Here is a 27,124-nt window from a genome sequence, read left to right as displayed (position 1 = left end):
CACAGTCTGCGATGTGGAGCAGACCAAATCTGCCCACATGGAGGACGTATCATCAGTTAGCAATGTCCAGCAGACCAAATCTGCCCACATGGAGCACGTAGCACCAGTCTGCGATGTGGAAGAAACCAAATCTGCCCACATGGAGGACGTACCATCAGTTAGCAATGTTCAGCAGATCAAATCTGCCCACATGGAGGACGTATCATCAGTCTGTGATGTGGAGCAAACCAAATCTGCCCACATGGAGCACGTATCATCAGTTGGCAATGTCCAGCAGACCAAATCTGCCCACATGGAGGACGTAGCACCAGTCTGTGATGTGGAGGAAACCAAATCTGCCCACATGGAGGACGTAGCACCAGTCTGCGATGTGGAAGAAACCAAATCTGCCCACATGGAGCACGTATCATCAGTTAGCAATGTCCAGCAGACCAAATCTGCCCACATGGAGGACGTAGCCAGTCTGTGATGTGGAGCAAACCAAATCTGCCCCACATGAGAGCAGCAATGTCCAGCAGACAAATCTGCCCACATGGAGCACGTGCAGTCTGTGATGTGGAGGAAACCAAATCTACCCACATGGAGCACGTAGCACCAGTCTGCGATGTGGAAGACCAAAATCTGCCCACATGGAGCACGTAGCACCAGTCTGTGATGTGGAGGAAACCAAATCTGCCCACATGGAGCACGTAGCACCAGTCTGCGATGTGGAAGAAACCAAATCTGCCCACATGGAGCACGTATCATCAGTTAGCAATGTCCAGCAGACCAAATCTGCCCACATGGAGGACGTAGCACCAGTCTGTGATGTGGAGCAAACCAAATCTGCCCACATGGAGCACGTATCATCAGTTAGCAATGTCCAGCAGACCAAATCTGCCCACATGGAGGACGTATCATTAGTTAGCAATGTCCAGCAGACCAAATCTGCCCACCTGGAGGACGTAGCAACAGTCTGCGATGTGGAGCAGACCAAATCTGCCCACATGGAGGACGTATCATCAGTTAGCAATGTCCAGCAGACCAAATCTGCCCACATGGAGCACGTAGCACCAGTCTGCGATGTGGAAGAAACCAAATCTGCCCACATGGAGGACGTACCATCAGTTAGCAATGTTCAGCAGATCAAATCTGCCCACATGGAGGACGTATCACCAGTCTGTGATGTGGAGCAAACCAAATCTGCCCACATGGAGCACGTATCATCAGTTGGCAATGTCCAGCAGACCAAATCTGCCCACATGGAGGACGTATCACCAGTTAGCAATGTTCAGCAGATCAAATCTGCCCAAATGGAGGACGTAGCACCAGTCTGCGATGTGGAAGAAACCAAATCTGCCCACATGGAGCACGTATCATCAGTTAGCAATGTCCAGCAGACCAAATCTGCCCACATGGAGGACGTAGCACCAGTCTGTGATGTGGAGCAAACCAAATCTGCCCACATGGAGCACGTATCATCAGTTAGTGATGTCCAGCAGACCAAATCTGCCCACATGGAGGACGTATCATCAGTTAGCAATGTCCAGCAGACCAAATCTGCCCACATGGAGGACGTAGCATCAGTCTGTGATGTGGAGCAAACCAAATCTGCCCACATGGAGGACGTATCATCAGTTAGCAATGTCCAGCAGACCAAATCTGCCCACATGGAGCACGTAGCACCATTCTGTGATGTGGAGCAGACCAAATCTGCCCACATGGAGGACGTATCATCAGTTAGCAATGTCCAGCAGACAAAATCTGCCCACATGGAGGACGTATCATCAGTCTGTGATGTGGAGCAAACCAAATCTGCCCACATGGAGCACGTATCATCAGTTAGCAATGTCCAGCAGAAAAAATCTGCCCACATGGAGGACGTATCACCAGTCTGTGATGTCCAGCAGACAAAATCTGCCCACATGGAGCACGTAGCATCAGCTTGTGATGTTAACCAGGCCCAACCTGACCATTTGAATGATACTCCCTCTAATGACCATAATGCCGAGTCTGGGTCATCATCCAACAAAGATACGGTCGAATCTGCACGGCAAAATCAGAAACCACGTCGTACCATGTGGTATACCTTATTGAATGACTTTTTTGAAAGATTCTACTAAAATCAAAGTTTTCAAAAGCAATTGTATCGAAATGTGAAGAAAGGAACGAAAAAAATTTGTTTCTATATTCTATTCTCTCTGAAGATCATCAATGAAATAAAAGAAACTAGCAGGGAAACAGAACTATTCATGTTCTTTGGACCTTATGCTCATATCATTGCAATGACTAATTAAATATCTCATCAGCCAAAGGTGGAAAGGACTTTTGAAACTAACAGCATCTTATCCGCCCAAACTCAAAAGTTTTGGCCTCCTTGCTGTTGACATATCTAAGTGGCCTCCAATATGAAGAGCATGAGATTCAAATTGTATGAATATTGCCTGATCCCTGCTAGTGGCTTTGTCTTTTGATGGTACCTCAGTGAGTTTAGAATGTCGAAACAAAGTTTCTTTGTTTGTTTCTTTGCATATTGATACGATTGCTTTGCATATTGTATATAATTTTTCTTGTCATATCCACTACTATTATTTTCTTTGAATAAATTTATAAAAATCTAAAATTATTCCCAATAAACTTATTTTCTAACCTATTTTCGGTTTCTCTTCGTATTTTAAGGGGTAATTAGTCCAGCACCGATCTATTCTATCGTTTTAACGCTTGTTCTTGAAAACCAATGAACAATCTGCTAGCCTGTACTAATCATGTGAGTTCTCGACGACCAACGAAACATGGATCTACTGCTAGCCTGTACCAGATCATATGATGAAAGGGGATAAGCCTCTAGTCATATAAGTTCAGCTGTGTGAGGCCATTGAATTGACACACACAGATTAATGATATTTCAACATCATTTGACCATAGGTTTATAAAACCCGAAAGGCTAGATATCGTGCTTAAGCTCTTCTAAGCAAAAAAAGTGAATATCGCAAAAAATATTGCTGCTATTGTTTTCGATTCTGATTGGTAAAGCGCTGAAATTAAATCGTAATGTCACGTGACTTAGGTAGGATTTCCCACCTAATCCCGGCACACTTTTCAGCAAAAGAACGATATCTAGCCCGTTCGACTTTATAAATCTATGCATTTGATCAGTGATAAATTTGAACCCGATTGCAGTAACCAAAAAAAGTGCTTTTAACAATTGTCATTGTCTAAAATCCTTTTACACCGACTTTATATACTTTAATCTACCCCTTAAAACGGGGAAAAAGACAAAGCAGAGAAACGATTTTAATCCACCCGTCATCATTTTTTATCTAAGAATTTCAAAAAAAAAAGAATTAATACATACCTTAGTCTAGCATGCTAGACGACTTAACTCAGTAAAATTAGGAAGTAGAAAACTTGACAGGAGCATCAATATAGTTATTTTAACCATATCCCGACATAAAAATTTCCCGCTTTCAACAAAAACGTTATAAACGACTGGATTCCCAGTCTATACATACCTAAAGGTAAACGGAGGTGAAAAGATATAGTACTTACTTGTTGTCAGCTAAAAGAACTGAAAATACGTCTTCCGTTTTTGATTCGATCGATCTATGTATGGCCGTTCTACAAAAGATAAGACCGAGTTAATATGTATGTGTGTCTTTCTGAGACGGACTCGGCAAGGTTCTAATTGACTAGATCCTGACCAATTGAGGACGACGGTAAATTAGCACTTTTACCGTTCTCAGTTTTGCGTCTCAGGTAATTCCAAATCGCTTCAGTTAATCTACCGTCCTCAATCAACTGCAAATACATGGAATCGCTGAGTATAGTATACAGGGGCGGCAGTAAGTTAGTAGTGATTTCACTGGCGATTATTGACATGGATCAAAATGTTTTGCAGGGCTGACTGAGAAGGGAAAGTTTGACATAGAAAGTGAAGTGTTTAGCTTCATTTTACCAATGAAATTTAATCCAGCCTTTGTAAATGAGGCTATTAAGTAAAGCTATTAAAAGACATTTCACTGCAGCCTAACGCCACAAATTCAAGCGCAAAAAAACTGACCAGTAGCAGTAAATCGTCCTGGGGCGTCATATTGCCGAAGTAATATTGCTCATTTTGTTGCTTTTTGAAAAAGAGATAAAATAGTTCCAGTGGAGTATGATATAATTCTGTTGTAAATAAAAGCACACTTACTTTCCACTGACATCCACGCTGTTGATATTGACACCGTAATCAAGTAACAATCGACAAACGCCAGCCATATCTTCTCCACTGGCAATCTTGCCTGAACCTGCACGCACTGAAATTGGTCTGGGTGAAACAAAAGGAATCATTAAGATTCATGACCCATTAAGATTACATTATAACCCACTTTTCACCGCATCAGTTTCATAGAAAACCTAATTCTTATAATCTTCTTTGAGAAGCTCAAACAAGTCTTGCAGAAAGTTTACTGGTCAATTAGACTTTTAAACAAAAAAAACTCTTATAATTATAATTCCTTACCCCTCCCTTTTAAAAACCTTTTCCTTTCTTTTTTGCTAATGCCTCATTTTAAGGTATGTAATACTAATAGTTCTTTCGTATACGCCTCACTTTAGAATAGAAATAGGTATGTAATACTAAAACACCCCTGTCTCAATGAGCCAGTGAAGTCTTAAAATCCACCTGGTTGACTATGAAAAATGTAAAATTTCCTCGGGTTCGATTTGAGATCGCAAAAAATAGGTGTATTTATGAAGATGTGAACTGATATAGGGGTGTATCAATGAAGAGTGCTGGTTACACAATATCATAAGCGATCCCTAACTAAGGATAAGCAGGTTGAGTGTATATTAGGTAAAAGGTTACCTATCCCAATTTCCCTTTTCTAAGTAGTAATACTAGGTAATACTAAATACACCCCTGTCTCAATGAGCCAGTGTATATTAGGCCTTCAATACTCTCTTCAGTCATCTAATCAAGTAAAAAAATCGAACCGTACTGAAAGGAAGCAGCTAAGTGTAATGTTGTTTCGTTCTTGTCGCTAGTGATTGCCTTCACGTCTGCTCCTTGTTTGATCAAGAAGTTGGCAGCATAGCTATCTCCATCCTCTATCGACCTGTGAAGTTTGAAATAAATAAAGTTAGTAAATTTGCTACCGCAGTTTAGGGCGACCCTTTTCTTAAGGCTGTAAATTTTTGGTTTAAACCTTAGCCGACTCATACTGAAGATTGAAAAATACTGTAAAAGATTCTTAATTACATCATCATTATGATCAACTTGGAAGCATTGTTTATTATCTTCATTACGAGGCTTTTTTATGTCCTTAGGGAAATTTGTATGTGATAAAAACGGTATTTTGGAAATAGGAAACTATGATTTATGAAGCTCTATGATTTAAGCGTTTTGATATGGATTTATGATAGAAAGAGATTTTTTGAGCCGAAGGCTTTCTCAGTGTCAATTCACTTAAGATCCTTTTACAAATAACTTTTTACCACCTTACCTCTCTGTTCAGCAAACAAAGAGAAGGTATAAGGGAAATAAATAGAGGTTTTCAGTAGTAGCGTGGTGGGTCGAAAAAAAGTCGGGCAAACTGGGGAGGCAATTTCCGAAAATTCTGCCTCCCCCCTGCCACCACGCTACTGGTATCCAGGCAAACGAGTGTCATACCTGTGCAATAGTGTCTTCCCCTCAGAGTTTGGCGAATTGATATCACAGTTATGTTGTACCAGTGTGTTTGCTATGCTCTCTTGACGTTCGTTCAGTGCGATTTGTAAAGGAGTAAGACCAGTTTCAGGTTCTACTTCGTTCAGTTTTCCTGGCAGCTGTCGAATAAAGATGAAGACAAGGTTAAAAGTTGGTTGCCGATTGGTAGTGTGAAGGTTTCGATCACAGACTTTCACCGCAATGGACTGTGTTCGAATCCCAAGCTCTTCCAGGCAGGGTGTTAGGGAAATATGGTGATGAACTCTCTATCTTCACTCACAAGGTTAAAAGTATTTAACTTGTATCGGGTGTCCCAGAAAAAAGCCCCCCTCTTTGAAGTAATATTTCTTGAATTCTATGAACTGTTGAAGAATCGATCCTTTTGAGGAAAGAGGAAGAATAAACTTAAATTTTGAGGGGTTGTTTGTCAAATTTGATTAACGGGGCCCCCCAGCGGTTTGCGTGAATGCGTGAATGGGCATTTTTGGTTGCGTGAATGCGTGAAAATCGAAAAAAAATTGCGTGAATGCGTGAATTGAAAAAACTTGCGTGAACGTGAAAATCCATATTTCTATTGCGTGAATGCGTGAATCTGCCCTGTTTTTTACGTGAACGCGTGAATTTTTCCTTTTCACAGTTTGTAGAAAACCCTAAGGTGCGCACCTATCCCAAATTCAAGGGATGCCAGGTGAAGGTGCACAAAAGAATCAGCAACTTTCAAATTCTCTATTTTATAAAACGATTCATGATTTAGATGCGCTTTCTAGCAATCTAGACACCTTAAATTTCCAGATTTTTTCGCTCGGGCAAAACATGTATTGGCACTCGAATCTTAAATAACTCTAATTTGCCCCCTTGAAAGTGTTTGTTTAAGATAAAACCATGGTTATGCATGATGAGTGATCCAGGGCCAGGGCCAGAGCCACTGGGGCAGGAGGCGGCCATGACTTCACCACTTTTGCAAATAAAAAGAAACTTAAAATAAATTTGTACCCATGATGTAGACTTTCGATAACCTGATTTCTTGGCAAAATTAGTCTGAAATGGAGTCGTATTTAAGCACATCAGAGGGTTAAAATAGAAATTTTCTCCTGTCGGCGCAAAACATGGTTGCGCCTCCTTAGTCACTATGTTTTCAGCCCCTCCACGTTAAGAAATTAATTCGTGAGCCCTGATTAAAACATTTCTTTTTAATTTTTTTTGATCGCTTCGCTCGCAACAAATGTTCATTCTTTTACCTCATTTTACAAGCTATCAAGCGATCGTACCTTGCCTCTAACGAATTTAGACTACATTATTTTTCAATGGTGTTAAAGAGAGCATTTTTAGCCAAACGCGAGTGGACAGAAATGCAAAAATTTCCTCTCTGCGTAAACCATGGTTGCGCCTCCTTATCCCTGAGCTAAGCATCATGGTGTCATACTCGAGTTTGTGTGACCTACTTTTGATAATGTTTAAGCTTTTATTTGTACAAAAATTCGCGCGCCTGCGGCGCATTTCTTTTCACTTACTATTGCGATACGTTAAATTACGTAAATTACGTAACTTAGCGAAATGTGCAAGACCTCTACTTTTGACATTTTCCCCGATTTTTTCCGAAAATTTCCCTGAATTCCCAAAAAATTGGGTTTGCGTGAATTTCGAGAAAAACTTGCGTGAATGCGTGAATTGTGAAAATTTTTTGCGTGAATGCGTGAAATTTGGGTCCGCTGGGGGGCCTCATTAACTACATCAAAAGTTATGGCATAAATGCTAAAATATTACTTTTCAAAAAAGTTGAAAAAAAGCGAAAATTAGGGTGTCAAATCATCATAAAACAATCATAAAACTATCCATCACCAATGTCAAATACAAAAACAAAACTACCCTTTCGACGTACGTCTGGAGTTTAAAAGATAAAAATGCCTTGCCAAATCTTAAATGGTCTATCATGAAACGGGTAAAATCATATTCTAACACTTCGAAAGTTTGCCGTTTGTGCTTGCAAGAAAAGTTAGAAATTCTTCGCTACGAAAATAAGCCCGAACTTCTCAATAAACGCTCAGAAATTGTTTCTAAATGCCGACATATGAATAAATTCATGCTGGCTAATTGCAAGTCAAAAGACAGACGGACCCTTAAGAATTTCCTTTTGTTCTATTTATTACTTCAATTTATTTCACCGATTTTTACGACCTTTTACGACTTTACGATTTTTCCTCAAGATGTAATTTTTCAACACATTAGATCATTTTGTATGTACTGTAGCTGATGATTGTACGCATGAAACTCAGAGTTCTACAAAAATAAAGTTTTGAATTTTTACTAAAACAATCATAGAACTCAAGAAATTTCACTTCAAAGAGGAGGATTTTTTTCTGGTACACCCAGTAGATAGATAAGCGCACTGTAGTGTAAAGGTAGACAATTCGACTGTAGTGTGCATACAAGATCGTGGGTTGACTGGTAATGCCTCTGTTTAACGTTAAGCAATTATAGAAAGATCGATGGTTAGCGGGCAACCCTAGGCAGCCCTAGGAGGTTTTCAAAGACAATTTTGTTTAAAGGGGAGGGGAGAATCTTAGTTGATTTGCAAGGGTGATATTTTGTAGAAGATTGTAAATTCATGATATGCACCACTGCAATGTCTTCTGACATTACGTCACAGAACCAATAGCTCATTGGTTGGAAATGACGTAAAATCAGTCAATACGTCACTTTCAACCAATCAGCTATTGGGTGGAACGGAAGACATTGCAATGGTGCATATCATGAATAGAAAGAAAGACACAAAATTATTACCTGTAGATTAAATTCAATAAGGTATAGAAACACAATATCTTCTCTATGATGTCGTACAGCAAAGTGAAGTGGAAAATTTGATTTCGATTTAAACATATCGTATAAAAGTGGTGCACTCATCCCGACGAAGTCTTTAGTCTCCAAGTCATCCCAATGATTTGTGATGATCTCTGCACAATATTTTTTCAATTCTGTAGCTCCAATATCTTCAGCCGTTTGATAGAAACGTATACAATTTGAGACAGATACTGATGACATTAAGATTCTCTCACACCTGGAAACAATATGAAGAATAACAATGCTTTGCATGGAGCCTGTTGTTAAGAATACGCCAGTTCTGAGGATAAAATTATGATTATCTCACACCTGGAAACAATAGGGGTATGAAAAATGTTTTGCATGGAGCCTGTTGTTAGGAATATATCCATTTAGCAAGAGTTCTGAGGCTAAAAGACTACGTCAGTTTGGCAAAGGTGCTTAGGCTAAAATTATGATCTTCTTACACCTGAAAACAACAGAGGCATGACGGTTTTAAAAGAAATGGTATTCATGGTTGTAAAAATTTCAGTATGATCACCCTGAGAAAGTGTACACAGTGTAACAAGAGACTTTAATTATTTTTGGATCCCCTCACGTCTAGATAGAACAGATATATAATAAAAGTTGTAAAAGAGATAATATTTATGGAAATTGTAGTAAAGAATGTATTTATGATCACTCCAGAACAATTTAAATAATAAATACCTGTTCCTTAGTCCACCGAGAGAGTATCTATTTGCCACGCGCACCAGATCCATGATGAAAGACTCATCCGTCCTTATATCTGCTTTGTCAGTGTACACCCATTTCATGAGCGCTGTACCCACTTCTACACTGGCTTCTAGGAGTGAGACAGAATAAGTGAGATTACTTTTCGAAATTCAAAAGCAACTGTACTACTGAAATATTCAAAGTTATTTGAGATTCGTCACTTTTCTCGTTAAAAATAAAATTCAATAATGATAAATTAGAGGTCTCATTTCGTCGCTGTAGAATAAAAAGGAGTTATGTCCAATTTTTGAAATTTTTTATTTTTTTATTTTTTGGCTCCCCAGTCCATAAATTTTTGCTCTTGAGATAAATTCATCTTATGTCCATAATTGAATGGACTATGTAATAAAAGGAAGTTATGTCAACAGCAAAAATGGACATACATGTAACTTCAGCTTAGGAATTGGCCCAAGATACACTAAGATAATAATTCTGGCTCATGCTCATGCTTATATCTCTCATCCCCAAACGATTATGCAAAGCTCAACACCCATCAACAAGCATTTTGAGCACTCTGGTGACCACAGCATTCTATGCTGGTTTACTGGAGCTTCACTGATGAGTCCTTGGAAGGATGAAACACGTGTCTGCGTATGGATATTTCCCTTGCATGTGAATTTTACCCTACCACCTCATTACACTTTATTAACTAGGGTTTGCGACGTATAAATTTAGAGCTTTTATCTATGTCAAATGGCAACACTGCAAGATTAAATAACTGCCTCATAGCAAAATTTGTGATAGTATGCTATAAACAAATGAATTTCAAATATGAACGATATATGATGGATACCTTCGAGTGACCTTTATATATCCCTGGACAAAGCTTCTCAATCCCAGCCAAGCAAAATCTTTGATCGAAGTTTTTTGAAAATTGGTAACCTAATGGTGGCACTACTCGATAGCGGTGTAACTGCATCCTCAAATTATTTTGATGATGTAGCGGCGTTAGACGTTAATTTTTAGCATTGCAATGGCTTCTCCTTGGGTACCAATTCTAAAAAAACTCCAATCAAAGATGGCAGATATTGCTTGGTCCAGGGTTATATAAAGGTCAGTGATACCTTCCAGCTCAATTTCATTTTGGTCAGCTAAATCTCCAGTGCACCATTTTTTACTTCTTGCTGCCAGAATCACTCTATGTGCCCTGACTTTCTTTCCAGAGAAAGAAACTGTAATGTCCCTACAAATATTGATAAAAAAATAAAATTTAAAGATTTTATTTGATCTTATAAAAGCAGACGTAGAAACAAAGCAGAATGAGCAAACAATTTTTTCCAGTTTGTACAACTTGCATGGCACCGAAATTTGGGCAGCCATGGAGCCAGATGGAACATTCATCATTTTATTATATTTTTTCATTACATTGGTTTGAGTTGATTCTGAAAGGTTAGAAATGATTTCTTTTATAACCCTCAAGAGATTAAATTGCACAGACTTAAAATTGTAAAGGGAGAGTCATTATAGGCAAAGCTCACAACTGGATCAAACACATAATTGGCAAAGGACAGTCAAAACATATGCTAATAATCAGTAAAGAATATTGAACAATGTATTTTACCTAATAGTGACTGTAAGGGAAAATAAGGGCAGATTTTCAAGCTGTTTTCTAGTCCTTGTCTTATCGTACAGTTAGCTCAAATTGTCAAGAAAATTTTCACCAGCCTTATTTGGGTCCTCCTTGTTTTAAATACATTGTACTTTTGAATCAAATCAGTTTGGTCTAGTCCTAAGATGTAGCGAGAAGCTAAGGGGGAACCCTACTAAATTGAATATTTACGTGAAGGTTTCTTTATCGTGTAAATCGTTTGATGTTTTCAACAGCTGTGATGCATAGGTGTCCTCAGAGACATTTCCAGAAGTAGCTGACACCGCTGCTAATTTTTGTTCCAGATCAAGCGTTTTATTTTGTAATTTAACATATTCTTGGCGTAATAAATTGAGATGTTTCTGTAGTTTGGCAGCTTCACTGTCACCTGTAATAAATAGAGAATGAGGTAAAAACTAGGTTTGTTTGTTGTTCTATGTACCTGTTGAACAATAAAGACTATTAAACTAATTTATCTACCATAAAAAGGGGAAGAGGCTTCAAAATTCGTTCTCTGGAATTTGAAAAGATCCAATGTAACACAATTTGCTAATAACACTGGGCTCAAAAACAAACCAAAGGTTCTCTTAAAATTAGTATAGTAGTAAATGTGAAGTAAATATTTAACAATGAAAAGCACAGCATACATACCCATTATGTATTGGAATTAATTCTGGGTTATTGGAACCTAAAATAAGAAATAAAAAACAGGTAGGTCAGCAGTTTTCTATAACATTCCAAAAAGGTTACAACTAGGGTCTTAAACTCAACGTACATAAAGTTATAAAAACTTACAAGGTAGGCTTTTCCTTGAAAACACAAGTTCGGTATATTAAACCCTTGGTGTACTTTTTTGTAATAAAAATCTCCAGTATAGAGATTTTAATGAATCGTACTGTAATGTAATATACCAATTAGGGCCTTTTGAAGTATATCAACAGCTATTATGATTATGAAAAAAGCATTTTAGAAAAAATTAAGCCTATTTTATTGAACATTTGACAGCTCTGCTCCCATCAGCAGGACTGAAACCAGTCAAATCATTTGTATTGGATAGTCCCACAAGGTTTTAGTTAGGGCAATTTATAATCATTTCAGTCCTATGGGCAGTTTAGAATAAGCATGACTGTTGTTGAATGTAATTCAATATATATAGTGGGTTAAAGGTGAAAAGGTCTACAGTATCGGAAAAATGCATTATTTTGAGTCTGGATTGAGATGAATGACGAAGGTTTTACCGTCGTTCATTTTTTACTCAAATAATTTGTAAATAGTTCCCTTTATCTTGAAATTTAGAAATACGAGCAAAAGAGAATCAAATTTGATATTTGATATCTAGATTATATAGTGTTAAAATACGGTAAATATTTTGTCGCATCCACAGGAAAGTTCAAATTTTTAATTATCAGGAAATCGGGGAAACCAGTTCACCATGTGGATAAAAAACGTACAGAATTGTTAAGTGACTTTTATCAAAATATATTTCAAAAACAAAAATAAAAAGTACAAAATTTAATTTATAAATCATGAAACAAAAATTTGTTGCACCTTGGAAATAGTGTTTATTTATCATATACTTACTGTAACTTATCTCATTTGTGTGCCATTAGGCTAGGCTAGCTAGACTAGGCTATATTTTAGTATGTTAGGCACACCTGGTTTCCATGGCCTCATTTTCAGTATCATGTCACAGAATGAACTCAGTCTATTTAAGGCCTCACTTCAGTCACACCTCAGAGCTACCATTTTGTGTCATGTCATGCTGACTGACCATAATGGCATCATAATTCATAAGGCTCTAACCTTAAAGTAATTTACAATTCAATGTGTCAATGTTCAACTTCAACTCAAGTCAATCAATAGTCAATTCATTCACAGCATTTTTATATTGGCTACCTGGTAGGTTTCATTTTTTGTTCTTGTTCTTTGGCAGCCATCTTGTTTTTGCTTTCAGGCAGCCATTTTGTTTTGTTCTTTCAGTTCACACTGATACATTAGGGCCTTGCCTTGACATGATTCATAGGTTCAGTATTTCATTCAAGCCTTTATTTTCATTTAAGAACTTTTTCAATCAGACTTATACTTTTTCATTTTTCAATCAGACTTATACTTTTTCATTGAATTCAGACATTTTCATTTTTGAACTTAGACTTATTTTTTATAAACACAATACTCATAGACCTTTGTTATTTATTTCTACAGTTTGAACACACACATCAACAACAAAAATATCAATCAAAGATAGTTACGAACAGCGTCATTTCCTGTAACGCCACAAGAATGAAATCTGACAGAAGGTTTCAACAAGATTTATTTAGATAAAGCTACAACAGGGTGTCTATGGATTTTTTTGGGGGATTTTCAAGGTTTTCAAGGTTTTCAAGGTCTCGTAGACACCCTGTACAAGAGGTTCATTACTTGCAACCAAAAGCGAAATTTGTTGGGAAAGAAAGAGTAAACGCAAGACAGAAAGTTTGTTTGTGTTGATCAGGAAAAAAAGACCAAGGAAGCAGACCTGACTATTATTATTCAATCAACTGTTTTGATTATAGCAATACTCGATTGTATCAAATACCTTCGATTTTGTAAAATATGATTCCTGTAGCAGCGCGTCAAAATAATTTGAAATGGAGTTTATCTCACCAATTAATAAAACACGCAATTCACGTGCTAAAACCACTTTCGTTTTCTCCGACCAACCAGAATGCACGATATGAATTACTTGAGGAAACCCAGGGCGAAGGCACACAAAATGGCGTTTTTCTTAAATATATATGATAGTAATTGGTTATCGAAGTAATCAATTGGTTATCAAAGTAATTAATTGGTTATGGAAGTAATCAATTGGTTATCAAAGTTATCGCAAGTCATCAATAACAATCAAAGTACTCGAATGATTATCGAGTCTTCGAAGGGTTGTTAAGAAAGTGATTGAATACTCACTCGAAATTCAATTGTTAATCGATATGTAGTCGAGTTCGATTACTTTGATCAGATCATTATCGATCACTTGATAATCGAATTTATTGATTAGTACAGTCTGGGCTGGAGTAATTTGTTATTCTATAGGCCATCAAATTCTCCCAAATGACTATTTTGACTTGTGTTTTCAAAAATCGGTCTAAAATTGACTGCCACCACGGCTATTGATTTCAAAGTTTGTTCTGTTAGACCCAATCCTTATGCTGTGATCACTACACAATTGTCCTATACCAGAATACCAGTGTTTATATCATAATAATGAGTAGGTTAAAAAAGGTTATTTGGACCATTCCAGTTTTTATCTGATACCCCCCAATGGACGACATGGAATTTCTGTAGCAAATTGCTTTCAAGAAAGTCTGGAATTTCTGCAACAAATTTACAAAATACTTATCAAAACCATTCCGGTGTAATTTTCCCCGTGTTCGATGATTTTTTAAGTTATTTTCAAAAGCGCACCGGACTACACTGGACTGTCCACATGCGAATGTCTGGAACGAAGAAGACCAAATTAGTGGCAAAACGATGGAGCGTTTGGCGTCACTTGTGCGGCAGCAATATACACACTTGTTATTTATTAATCCCATCGGGCGATAGGCGGCTAGGCAGCAGGCGTTCTCTAATTCTCCAATCAGCGTCCGGTTATTTTGAATGAACAGTGTGTCACAAACAGCGATATTTTGATCGCACAGAAGCGCATCAAAACACCAGCATTATTACGAGTGCCCAAAAAAGTTTGTGTGACGCAAAAATTGCACGATAAACGAAGCCCTAGAAAAGCCACTTACCCTGGATTGTTTTAGTAGACACTTCGGCCACGTAAATAAAAACACGTGTATATGTTGAAGCCGACTGTGGACTGACCGAAATTGCAATTTACATAAATTATTGTGGAAGTGAACGCTTAAGACGAATGTTTGGGAAATAAAAAAGACAACTTTCGTGAGAATGTTGAATTTTGTTTATATGGCGGTTTGTGATGCACTGGTGAAAACAAAAAAGTAAGTTAAAAAGGGCACGTTATCAGTGAAAGTTATTGTGACATGTTATGACAGAAAGTATGATTGATAAACTTGGTGGAGTTATCAAAACAAATTTGTTGTCAAAGAGATTTAACAGTAAGTGAAAATACAGGCCAGATATCAACAGTCCCATGTTTCGACCAATCGTTCCAAGTTAGAGCACTTGACAGTATATGATATACACACTACATTGCAATTTTTTCACTCGCAAGTAAAGTACACCAAACACTGATTTTTCCAGTTATTTTGGCACCGGACAATAAATATACCAGAATGTCAGAATCTCCGTGTACTGGCAGGGTCTTAGGCTAGCATGCATAGCCTTCAAATTAATGACCTTACCTGACTGGTCATTAAAATACAAAGTTAAATCAAAACGATGCAAAAATGGTATATAAAGCAGAACTGCGCAGTTCATTTGTTTTGAAATTTTGCTGCTTTGACTGGTCAGTCATTTGATGGCTATGCAAGTATCCCTCCACTGATGTAACATTGCAAGTTACCAGGTGTTACCGGACTTCACGGATGGTATCTATCTATTTTAAAACGTGAATCATGATGATTTAATATAATGTTTATTAATAATAATATTATAAGAATGGCAGTATACCTTCTCAACCCTCTTCTTCTTTTATTATTTGTAGAAATAATGAGATTGGTGCTTGTTTTTCAGGAGTAAAGATTTCATCGACCGCCGGAGGCGGTTTCTTTCATAGTGGTACGCTAATCTCGTTTTGCCTTGGCTCATTACTTTGTCTACCATTTACTTTCGGTTTTTTTAACTAGATTACCCAGGTGTTTCTCTTTTTTTCCCCTGAATGTCTTTTATTCGGAATTGAATAATCAAGACATGAAAAAGGACTATATTGTAATCTGATTTCAATGAATAATCTAAAATGTACTGCAGATGACATGTAGGCGTTAATAATGTGTGCGCGCTCTTTCGCGAACGTGATGCGTGATGGAAGGCGGTCGTTTCAGTGTGGTTTACATCCACACTGTGACCTAGTTTAGCTTCATCAAAGAAAAAGTCCATGATGATGCCTACAGTTTGTTATTTCGTATTTTGTTGCCTGTGAAATCACTTTTAAAATCTGAAGCTTTTGGAAATGAGCAGCAAACCGGAGCTATTTAGAGAGAGCAGTTTCTAAGCTATTTCAAACGCCCATCTTCAACGGGCGGGTATTTGAAAAACACACCCAATATTTTTGATTAGCCGCGGTAAAGAAGATAGGTTTCTATCCTTCAAGCAGGTCTTGATTGCTTCTTCAAGCATATCACGCATAATCAGCTCTAGAAAAGGAAAGGGTTCTGCTGGGGGCCCCATGCCATATGACAAAATATGACTTGAAAATGGATTAATAGATAGACCATATTTAAAACCCGGGAGTACTTAGGGCAAAAATGGGTGCTGGTATGTGCAGACAAGGGTCTATTCACCCTCGACCCAGGGGCCACGTATTTACGACGCAAGAGAGCCGAGGACTGTACAGAGGAAAAATACGTATGTCCCACGTCAATGCGCCCATCAGCACAATAGCATCAGTGGGCTATGTGACCCTGGTTTTCGAGGGTGGGGTCTGTTTTTTCACCTTGCAAAGTCTCTTTAAGGCAGGGTTGCAAAAATCAGAAAAAAATTAATTAATCTCTCTAAGGGTGAAAAAATTGTAAAAAAGTCTCTCTAAAGGATAGGGAATTTTTCAAAAATCACAGAAATTTTTTTTAAAAAGTTTCTCTTGCTAAGGTAAGGGTCACCCTAGTTGCCTAGCCCCCCCCCCTCGGGACTAAGATCATATCTATTTTTCAAATCGCAATATGAAGTTTCTTGTACGGAAACTGTGTCTCTTTTTTTTCGGATTTTATTTTAGAAGAGGTTGCTATAAAGAAGTAAATTTGCCAAGCGGTTTTTGGTGGAGTTTTGGTCGATCAAAAACTTTTGTCATATATATATAACACAGATGACACTGTTTCTATTTTTCTATTTGGTTGAGTCGCAGGAGGCTTAGAGGTCCATTTTCGCAACTATAGGCGCTTTCGATTAGCCCCGTCAGTACCTTGAACTGACTACCAAATTCCCCTCACATGCATTGCTTGGCCCGGGAAAAGATTCTTTCACTTACCAAGTGAACCTCTGCAAGTGGGAAACGAACCTCAGTCGCCTGTGCAGCAACCAAGGTCAATGACCACTATACCACAGCGCCTTCTACTGTTATTGTTTAAAGTGCAAAAAACCCTCGATCATTGATGAAAGAAGGCCTCGAAACACAGCTCGAAAAATTGAAGAAAATTTACCAAAAAAAAGCAACTTTTCAGCAAAAATCAGTCCCTTTATACTAAGGGTCGGTTTATTCGGAGGTCCCGTCCGAATACCGCTCATTCGCCAACCCTAGTACCCCCCCCGGATTTACCTTAGTGCTTGGTTCTATTACAAGCTCTCAGTGAACACTGGCAACACAGAAGCGATATTTTTTGATGGCAGAAAAGCAGGCCAATAAACCCCTCCCAAATCAAAACACCAAATAAAACATTAAAGGGTGGGGCTGATGATCATTGACCATGACCATTCTCGCGAGCGAACTTGAAATTTTGAAAAACGACCAAATACCTAGCAATCCCATTTTTGTCCGATATTGAAAGGATACGTCGATATAACTATATATTCCAAAGTCCCCTGACCAATTATAGTACCATCAACTGCCATTTCACCCCAGGCGACTTATCAGCGTCATTTAAGTCTATGAAAAAGCCCGAAGTGGTTGCCGTGGCAACCCAAAACCCAGCCTCGTTCCCTGCGCATTATCAGCTTTGTTATGCTTTAACTATATGCGCTAAATAATGCCCTGGGTATTATCTCTGGCGTCCATCAGTAGTGTAAATAAAGCCTGGGATACACGGGCACGAGGTTGCTCAAAACCTAGCATGAGGATCTCAGGGTTCTTTTAACACCAACTCTAAAACCATAGTCCTTATAAAAACACTGTTCTGGAAGCCTATTGTTTGAACTTTTTGTTAGCTTTTTCCTTTGTTAATTAATATGTATAAAAAGATGAAAATAGTAAGTACTCCTCTTGGGTTCGGTTTAAGATTTAATCACATGATCAAAAAGTGAGCAAAAAAACTTCTCAACGGAAGTTCAAGTAAGAAACATGGAAAGAAACCAGACCAGTCCAGACCGGACTATGCTGAAACCAGGTTGGTACGGAATGTCATAATTTTCAGTTTTTTTCAGTAAAATTTACCGAAACATAGAAATCCTAAGAATTTTTTACGTAAATCCAACAAAAAACTGAAGTTTAATCTTCCCTTTCACTGTATTCGAAATAACGAAAAACATGTTTGTGAAAAATTTGATAATTAAAGGTTTTGTTTTTAAATAAGAGTGATATCGTTTGCTTACTCATCAATTTTAATTCACAAGCTTTTTCGCATTGGATTGACACGGATGTGGAGCAAGATTGGTCAAAAAGCGGAAAAGAAAATATTTTTGTTTATATCAGCATATAACAATAGACAGACACTGTCCTGATATGAAATATGTGTCTGATATGAAACGGGAACACTTATGTAAAAATAAAACCTTTAATCACAAAATAATCAAAAGCATCAAACTTTTTTGGTCGAGTCTAATATTGTAGTCTATGCAACTAAGAAAATGTATCTGATGAGAAATAGCAGAAGGCCAAAGATAAAGTTGAACGAATACTAATCAATAAATATTTTTAGTTGATTATATTATTTCAAATTGTTTTTCAAATAAAATTTACATTTTTGTTAGTTAGGCAGCGTGCATATAGTGATCACAAGCATTTTAAATTTTGTTCATAAATAGATCCCAAACGTTTAATTAGAGTCTCTTATTTTGAGATCAAGAAAAATTTAAATCTAAATGCTGTCGTGGACTAGGTTTAAAAAATTGGTTGTCTCAACTCTAAGGGTCAAATATTATGGCATAAAATTCTAATATCTCTGGTTATCGGGAGAGGTTTTAATATCACAGAAAGTGCAAAAAAACGCAACTCTTATATTTATTTAAGAAAGCTGTGTTCAGGCTTCGCAACAATTCATGATATGCACCACTGGAGAGTCTTATGAGAAATTTTAGAATTTTCCACCCAATACGTCACTTTTTGGGTGGAACAAAAACAGAAAGGTTGCATAATTCCGTGAAGTCATTGCAGTGGTGCATATCATGAATAGATCTATTGCCTTTGTTTCAATGGCATGCCTAGTCTCAGAAAAACTTAGCTTCATATTTAAGAAAAACGTAAATTGTCTACCTACGAAATCAACTCCTTCCCTGGAGATGGGAGATCTCTATCTATAACATATTCTCAACTAGCTTTCAAAAAATTCTAAACATATTTATTATGAATATATTATCTTTTAATTATCATCTATATTGATATTAAGTAAAATTTGGTTCATAAAATGCTAATTTTGGAGGCAAGTGTAATGATGACGCGTGGTGCTATTTCCTAAAGTGAGTAAGTAGAAGTAGAATTCATCTAGTAACAAATTAATGAAAAATTACTGGTGCATTTGCAAAAAGATCTTTGCCAAGTAACCGCAGTCAACTCTCTCTAATTTCGTAATTCGAACTAAAATATCCGTCCCCTTAGCTAGAAAGTAGTATATAATAAGTCTCTGTAATTCGAAGAAAATTCTTGGTCCGGCTTGAAGATCGAATTGGGCTCTTCCAGAAAAAATCCGTTCATGGGGGGTGGAGGATATATTATTTTTTTCATGAATTACCCCTGGACATTTTGATTTTTAACCCCCTGGATACGGGTTATACCCCTGGACAAACATCAAATCAACTCCGTGGACATTGGAATTTACCCCCTGGACATTGTAATTTTTTTCAATACCCCTGGACAATTCATCCTCCACCCCCATGAACGGATTTTTTCTGGAAGATCGAATTAGAGAGAGTCAACCGTAGTATTCAAATCAAATAGTGCAAATTTTTAAACTGAAATAATTTGAAGAAATTGTACTAAACAAATGTTCTTCAGAACACCTACTGACCTTTATATATCCCTGGACAAAGCTATATCCGCCATCTTTGATGGAAGTTTTTTTGAAAGTGGTAACCGCAAAGGAGCCATTACAATGTTAAAAATTAACGTCTAACGGCGCTACATCATCATACCTTTAGGGTACTACTTTCAAAAAGACTTTGCTTTGCCGGGATTGAGAAACTTTGTCCAGGGTATATAAAGGTCAATGAGAACACCTAAAGGTTGCAATATCAATCTAAGCATAATTATCTAAGGAAACAAAAATCTAATATATAAAGAAAATAAAAGGCGGACAAACAAATAATAATTCGAATTTAAATAAATAAAATAATAAGCAAACAATAACAATAAAAACTTTTCATCATTTTCTCACAATATACTAGATTAAAAAACATTAGTGATAATCATTTTGATTACCTAACAACAGATCTCTCCTACTACCAATTACTTTTACATCATATGTTTCTGTCCGCGCGACCGCTCATTCGTCATCATCGACATCTTGAAGTTTTGTATTCGAATCTTCTTTGTCATCTAAATGAAAAATAATTTTAGAAAGTTAATTCTAAAGAAGAATTTGAGTGAACGTTGAGTCCTTATCTATTTGAATCAGTATTTTGTAATGATTAGCGTAATTAAGTTCTCTTTAAAATAAGTTCCAAAATAAAAGGCCCTGATCTATTCTATTTCAATGACATAAAACTTAGTAGAAACTAAATTTTGTGGCTGAGCTCCATCCTTTAAGTTAACACGTTAAACTAAATATTTAGATGCCACAATCAGTGTCATAATATATTGGCACTTTTGGCTAATTTACAATTTTTCGAAAATTGAAGTTCGAGCGAGAATGTCAATTTTCAGGCCTTCAACTTGATTTCATCGAATATTTCGATCTGGGAGGGATTTATTGGTTTCTAGGCTATATTTCAAGCCCTACTGGACCATTTTTGAACTTTTGGATCCTCAGATCCTAAGGTCTTAAGTCTAGCGTTAAAACTCAGAGTTAAAAATCTACCCTTCAAACCTACTTTAGATCATTCAAAACACGGTGAATTTCCCTTTTGTGCCAAGTATTTTGTCCCTGATTGCAGATCACCAGCCAAAATACACGTGCTGGTTGCTGAATTAAATTGTGGACAAAAAGTCATATTTTTCCTTACCTTCACCACCTGATATTTCAGAAGTCCACAAAGTTAAGTTGTCCCTCAACAGCTGCATGATAAGTGTTGAATCTTTATAACTCTCTTCTGGTAAACCGTCTAACTCTGCAACAGCTTCATCAAATGATTTCTTAGCTAGTTTGCACGCGCGATCAGGAGCGTTTAAAATCTCATAGTAGAAGACAGAGAAATTGAGTGCTAGACCAAGACGAATTGGATGCGTGGGTTGAAGGTTGGTAGCAGCAGCATCTGAAGCTGTTTTGTAAGCAAGTAGAGATGCTTCGGCCGCTTCTTTCTTGTCATTCCCTGCTGTGAATTCGGCTTTGTATCGTAAGTAATCACCTTGCCTGAGAATAAATTAAACTTGGTTAAATAATTCTATTATTCATTATATAATTCGCTATATCCGCCATCTTTGATCGGAGATTTTTTAAGGGGTACTCGCAAAAAAGGCATTGTATGTTAAAATCTTACCTAATGACAAACGGCGCTATACCACAACTGTGCAAGAGAAGTAGACCTAGCGCTCTCGATGCAGGTACCACTTAAAAAAAACTCCGATCAAAATATTTTGCTTGGACGGGATTGGGAAACTGGCTATGGGGTCTATATAAAGGTCAATGGTTATATCTGATTTTGAAAGGAATGAGAATAATTGTAATTTTTAACCATAATTATTACTGATTAGTGAGGGCCGTAATTTTAAAATGTTTTTACCTTTTACCTCTTTAGAAATTTTTTTGTTTTTCATTCAAATTGAAGTATAGAAGACTGAGAAGTGAAGTAACAAAGTTTGGTCTTTGAAGGAGAAGGAGGTTTTCTTACATTTTATAATAGAAGACATGAGCTTCTTTTTGCTCTGTATTTGATGCTGCTGAGGTACTATCTCCTTCCACTGTCGAACTTGGAATCAAATGTTTCTCTAACAAATCGAGAATCTCATTACAAATCCGCTGCAATTCAGTCTCAATCTTTTTACGGTAATCAGTTGCCAATGCACTCTCCTCAGTATCCTTGCGGCTTTCCTCAATACTCGAAACTATCCTCCAAGATGCACGACGAGCCCCAATCACATTTTTGAAAGCAACAGACAGCAAATTGCGTTCTTCTTGGGTTAGACCAACATCCATCTTTGCTATGGATGTCATGTATTCAACCATTTCTAAATGAAAACAAAAGAAAAATCAAAAATATTGCTATATGCAGTGTTACAACCAGCTTTTGTTAATCTGGACAGAAAATCTAAATCTGACTCCAATTTCACGAAAATTCTGCTTTTATTAAAGGCTTGTTATTCACGCAGCAAGTTACACACTCGTTATTTGTTCATCATATCGGGCGGGAGGCAGTTAGGTGGCAGGCGCTCCCTGATTTTCCAATTGGCAGCCAGTCATTTTGAATGAAAACAAAAAATCAAAAAGGGCGCGCTATCAGTGAAAATTATTGTGAAATGTTATAACAGAAAGCATGATTGATAAACTTGGTGGAATTATCAAAACAAATTTGTTGTCAAAGAGATATAAAAATATGCGAAAATAAAGGCCAGATATCAACAATCCCACGTTTAGAGTGGACAGGCCAAAATTTTCCACTTAATTTTTGAAAACCAAACTAATTTTAATTGAAAGTCCTTACCTTTGTGAGAAAAATGAGGGGTCATTTATTAAAGAGACATAAAAGTAGTAAAATGTAAACATTGCTTGAACCACCACGTGTCATTAAAGAGAACAATTAAAATCACGTGTCCAAAAGAAACTTGTAAAAACAATTGAACAATCAAAATCAGCCATATTTGTTTTTACTTTTTGTTTTGATATGTGACATTTGTTTTGATTTTGTATCCCGCTGGCATGCGGTTTGTTTACAAATTTTGTCAGTACTTTTATGTGTCCTTAAAATTGGTTAAGTATTTCCAAAGTTATTTTATATTCAAAACACAAAAAATCCCCTTTGCAAAGAATTGTCTGCTTACCCCGTGCCAGCAAGAAATAATTTTTCGAAAGCACTGAAAATGGCAGATGAAATGCGGAACAGAGTTTCACTGGCGCGGTCTGAAAATCGGCCCAATGACTGTTAAACTTTGGCTTACTGTATCACTAATGAGCTGGAAATGGTAGCTAAAAACAAATTTTAGCACTAGAAAGCTAAAAACCTCAGATGGTGTATGCTGATTTCAAGGAAAAAATTTGTAACCTTGTCAAAAAATCGCAATTTCTTCTATTATTCGAAATTCCAGACAGCCTATAGATTTTCAAATAAAGCAGCATGTGATAGATTGTAGCCTAATCTTAACATGGGTTTACTAAAAAAAACCATGATTGAAAGGATGAACCAGCTCATTAGCAACAGCCATTTGTTTCTATGTGGGTTAAAAATTTTCCGGTGCTGTAGTAAGTCATCGCTTTACTAAGTCGTGTTTTCACCCTATGGTACTATGTTTCAACCAATCATCCCAAGTAAGACCCGTTGATGGTATTAATTCATCATTTCTTTATTTTTATTTTTCACAAATGCAAAATTGTTTTTTTGTATTTTTTAATTAAGAAAATATATATAATGTATATAATATATTATATTTGATTGTCAATGCCAAAAGATACTTCTTTACTTTTAAGAATAATCTGTGTTACACTTACCCCCAGATAGTTTTGATTGTTGTTTAAAAAACCATGCGTATATGAACCCGACTGACCGAAAGTGTACTACATGTAAATTATTAATATTGTGGAGAAAGTGAACACTTAAGACAAATGTTTGGGATTCAATCAAAAAGATAACTTTTGTATATACAGTAAGGATGTTGAGTTTTTTGAATATCAAGGATTGTTATCCACTCCTAAAATAACAATTTGTTTTTTCCAGATTTTTTCCTGCTTCTTCAGAATTTTTACGACCAACCAACCGACTGACTAACTCACTTTTTAGACCCAACGAGGACGCAAAATGAAGATATTTGTGATTGCCGTCTAACACAACAATAAGACTAAATGTTTTAATACAAGTAAAAGATGAAAATGCAACGAAAGAACAAAAATAACTGTAACAAGCTCTTGTAAAATAAGTACAGTACTGTACTATTACATGAATAGACCTTTTCGCCTTTCCATCCGCCATATTGAATTGTATGCAAAAATTATGGTGGCCGAATTGCCGTGGTGAAATTCCCTTAGAAAGTATGTAAAACATATGCAAAAAGAAAGTATTAATATAAAACTTACATGCATAATTGGCATTATATTAAAATGTAAACTTGTAGAAGAAAGATTAAATTTGCTTCTTTTGAAAACTAGAAATAATAAAATTCGCTCATATGTCTTAGAACAAGCACTTCAAAAAACCATAACATTAGACATAAACTCAAGCTGAAAAATCACCGAAGGTACAAAAATAATCCTTATACGGCTGACGGTAAATTATTTTCCTGGGAATAGAGCCACCAAACGAACAAATCAAAACATTGATCTGAGCCTGCTGAATGTGTGACGTCATAATTACTACTTTCAGTTTGCGTGTTTTGAAAGTTGATGTGTGTACTCCGTCTTCGTGGATTTTTTTAATGGCATGAAAACAGAATATGCTATGTCTTTATAAGAACAAATTTCTAAAAGGCTTTTGTTGTTCTGTAAATATTTCTTTTTGGATTAAGAAATTCCATCTTTTATTGTTCTAATGATTATAATATTTCTTTATAAGATGCTTTGTTGACTTTTTAATCTTTGTGTAAACTTGCATATGTTGTGCATATTTTCCAACTAAATCCAACCACGGCTTTTTCGTTCCTGTATTTTTGCATACAATTCAAGATGGCGGATGGAAAGGCGAAAAAGATTTCGCTGATTCCTCAGAGCGCGACGAGCAATTTTTTTCCCCGATAATTTTTCCTATCCGTCATTCTGTGATTCAGGGGGTATTGGGAGGTAGGGTCAGGGTTGCTAGTAACGGCTTGTCACTGTGCCGGGTGCATACTCGGCGCCTTGGGCCCCGCAGGGTTGTTAGTAACGGCTCCAATTTCAGTCAGGTTTAAACAAGGGGTACTCTTACCCATATTATAATAACATCACCCCCGTCTTTTGCCAGTTTGGTATAATATGTTATGAATTGCGTGATTAGGCTGTGCGGCAATGGCTCAACGGATAGCGCAATGGCTTCCGAAACTGAAGGTCTTTCTTTGGTGGTAGTTTGAATCCCACTCGGTGCGAAAATTAGTCTGGTCGAAATTGATGGACAAATGATTGACAGGTATAAAAACTCAGTCAGAAATGAGAAACTAAGTCTCAGAAAGAAGATTAAACAGGTAAGGTGAAAGATAGGAAAGGGAAATGGGCCGTCGCGCTCTGAGCATTTAGCGAAATGTGGCGAAAAGGTCTTTGTGGTATAGTGGACATCAACCTTGATTCCTGTACAGGCGACCAAGGTTCGATTCCCACTCACAACGGTTCACTTTGGCAAGTGAACAAACCTTGCCTTCGCCCGGGTCAACCCATGCCATGTGGGAGAATTGGGTAGTCAGTTCAAGGTGCTGACGGGATGCTTACTCAAAGCATCTATAGTTGCGAGAATGGGCTCCCAGAGCCTCCTGTAACTCAACCATAATAGAATATAATAGAATAGTCTATCTATTAGCAGTCTATCTAAAAAAAATACTTGATAAGAAATTTTTCGAAAAATTAATAAGCGTGGGGGCAAGTTTATTAGGCACCTGAGAGTAGGTAACTTTCTCAACTGAAAGGCAAAATGAAAGACCTACCAAATCTGTAAAAAGAAAAGGCAAAGAGATGAGATGTCAAAAAATATGTGAAAATAAAATAATATGTATTTACCTTCATATCTCTCAGCTTGCTCAGCCAAACGTGCGAGATAAACCTTCTCTTCTTTATCAGCCATTTCTATCTAGGAAAAGTTCGAAAATGCTTCCAATGTGGAATGATAAATTTTCAATTTTACAACAGTTTTGACAGAAAAGTTGCTGTCAGATTTGTGTTGGCGTTGTTTGATTCAAGCTTTCTTTTCTTTCGCGCAGCAGCCAAAATTTTGCACAGCGATCGCAAAAATGGCAGATATGTCGGGCGTACTTTAATATTCCCGCCATACCATACCAGCCCGCCCTATGTTGATGTCCATCCCGTTGATGTAGATGCCTAACAAATTAACAAAATCCCCCATGACAATCTCATATATTTTTTCAAAGACGATTCAGGGAATACAAATGAACTAAATTAATATGTTTACCTTTCAGGTGGCCAGAGTATGTAGTTAGCATAACCTATGACCGACAAAAGTAGCCAACAAAACCGTAGCCTCCAGTCCCCCGCCACGCCCCATGCCGCCGACAGTAAAATTTATTCCGATTTTTCAAAGACGCACTACACGAAGACGGGCCTGAAAAAGCCCCAGCTAAAGTCTTCTTCAAAAAAATTGGCAGTCCGCACGTTTTGATACATTGCACTCGAAGGAGAGTTGAAAAGATAATCTTACAATGAAGGTAATAAATAATATTTGAGAAAAAAAGGGAAATTCCCACGAAATCTTGCCATAAAAGATTTGGAAGCGCTCTAACTTAGGTTGGAAGGGTAGAGTTTTATCATTGAACTTAAGACTTAGGATCTGAGGTGCAGTTCCAAAAGTTCTTAAGAATTGTCCAATAGGACTCTATATAAACCTCTCCCGATAATTGAAATATCCGATTTTAACAAATAGCCCGAAAGCGACTTTCTCGCCCGAACTTTAAATTGCTAAAGACGAGGAATTAATCAAAATTCTCAATATATTTTGACCGAGATTGTAAGGAAAAATTTCCAAAATGAAGATAAAGAAAATGAAATTTTGAATTTATACTTTTCTGAAACTTTGAACTTGGCTGATTTTGAATATGTTTTCAGATCTTTTATATATCTTTTTTGCATCAAAAGTTACAGGCCTCCAAACAAGGTCCATTTTTGTCCATTTTAAGCCTAGTTTAAAGAGCTTTAACTTTTGAGAGGAGATCATACACGTTTTTTTAATAAGAACATTATTATGAAGCCTTCGGACGTTCTTAATTTTTTGAGTTTTAAGCCTAAAAATTTTCTCAACATGTTCTTATTTTGGTCAAT

At 36.9% G+C, this 27,124-nt stretch overlaps 2 protein-coding genes across 2 annotated transcripts in view; both read right to left on the bottom strand.

The window, feature by feature from the left end:
* Positions 1–15,700, bottom strand: part of LOC136806333 (rabankyrin-5-like) — a 65,410-nt gene extending 49,710 nt beyond the window's left edge. Inside the window, exons 1-10 of the mRNA XM_067062892.1 lie at positions 15,462–15,700; positions 11,499–11,535; positions 11,040–11,235; positions 10,324–10,442; positions 9,194–9,329; positions 8,450–8,723; positions 5,633–5,787; positions 4,962–5,078; positions 4,172–4,288; positions 3,529–3,597 (exon numbers count right to left, since the gene is read on the bottom strand). Of these exons, the coding sequence (XP_066918993.1) occupies positions 3,529–3,597; positions 4,172–4,288; positions 4,962–5,078; positions 5,633–5,787; positions 8,450–8,723; positions 9,194–9,329; positions 10,324–10,442; positions 11,040–11,235; positions 11,499–11,502 (1,187 nt within the window). The 5' untranslated portion in view covers positions 11,503–11,535; positions 15,462–15,700. The remainder of the gene's footprint in view (positions 1–3,528; positions 3,598–4,171; positions 4,289–4,961; positions 5,079–5,632; positions 5,788–8,449; positions 8,724–9,193; positions 9,330–10,323; positions 10,443–11,039; positions 11,236–11,498; positions 11,536–15,461) is intronic.
* Positions 15,701–20,210: 4,510 nt separating this feature from the next.
* On the bottom strand, positions 20,211–26,039 carry LOC136806294 (14-3-3 protein epsilon-like). The gene is made up of 4 exons (XM_067062854.1): positions 25,853–26,039; positions 21,858–22,194; positions 21,033–21,379; positions 20,211–20,406 (listed from the first exon to the last, which is right to left on the bottom strand). The coding sequence occupies exons 1-4, from the start codon at positions 25,914–25,916 to the stop codon at positions 20,354–20,356; spliced, it is 801 nt and encodes a 266-aa protein (XP_066918955.1). The 5' UTR covers positions 25,917–26,039; the 3' UTR covers positions 20,211–20,353.
* Between the last annotated feature and the right edge of the window lie 1,085 nt (positions 26,040–27,124).

This window comes from Clytia hemisphaerica, unplaced genomic scaffold (genome assembly GCF_902728285.1).
Source record: "Clytia hemisphaerica strain Z4C2 unplaced genomic scaffold, Clytia hemisphaerica genome assembly, whole genome shotgun sequence".
Lineage (NCBI taxonomy): Eukaryota > Metazoa > Cnidaria > Hydrozoa > Leptothecata > Clytiidae > Clytia > Clytia hemisphaerica.
Note: the sequence above shows the minus strand (reverse complement) of the source record. Positions and strands in the feature narration are given on the sequence as shown.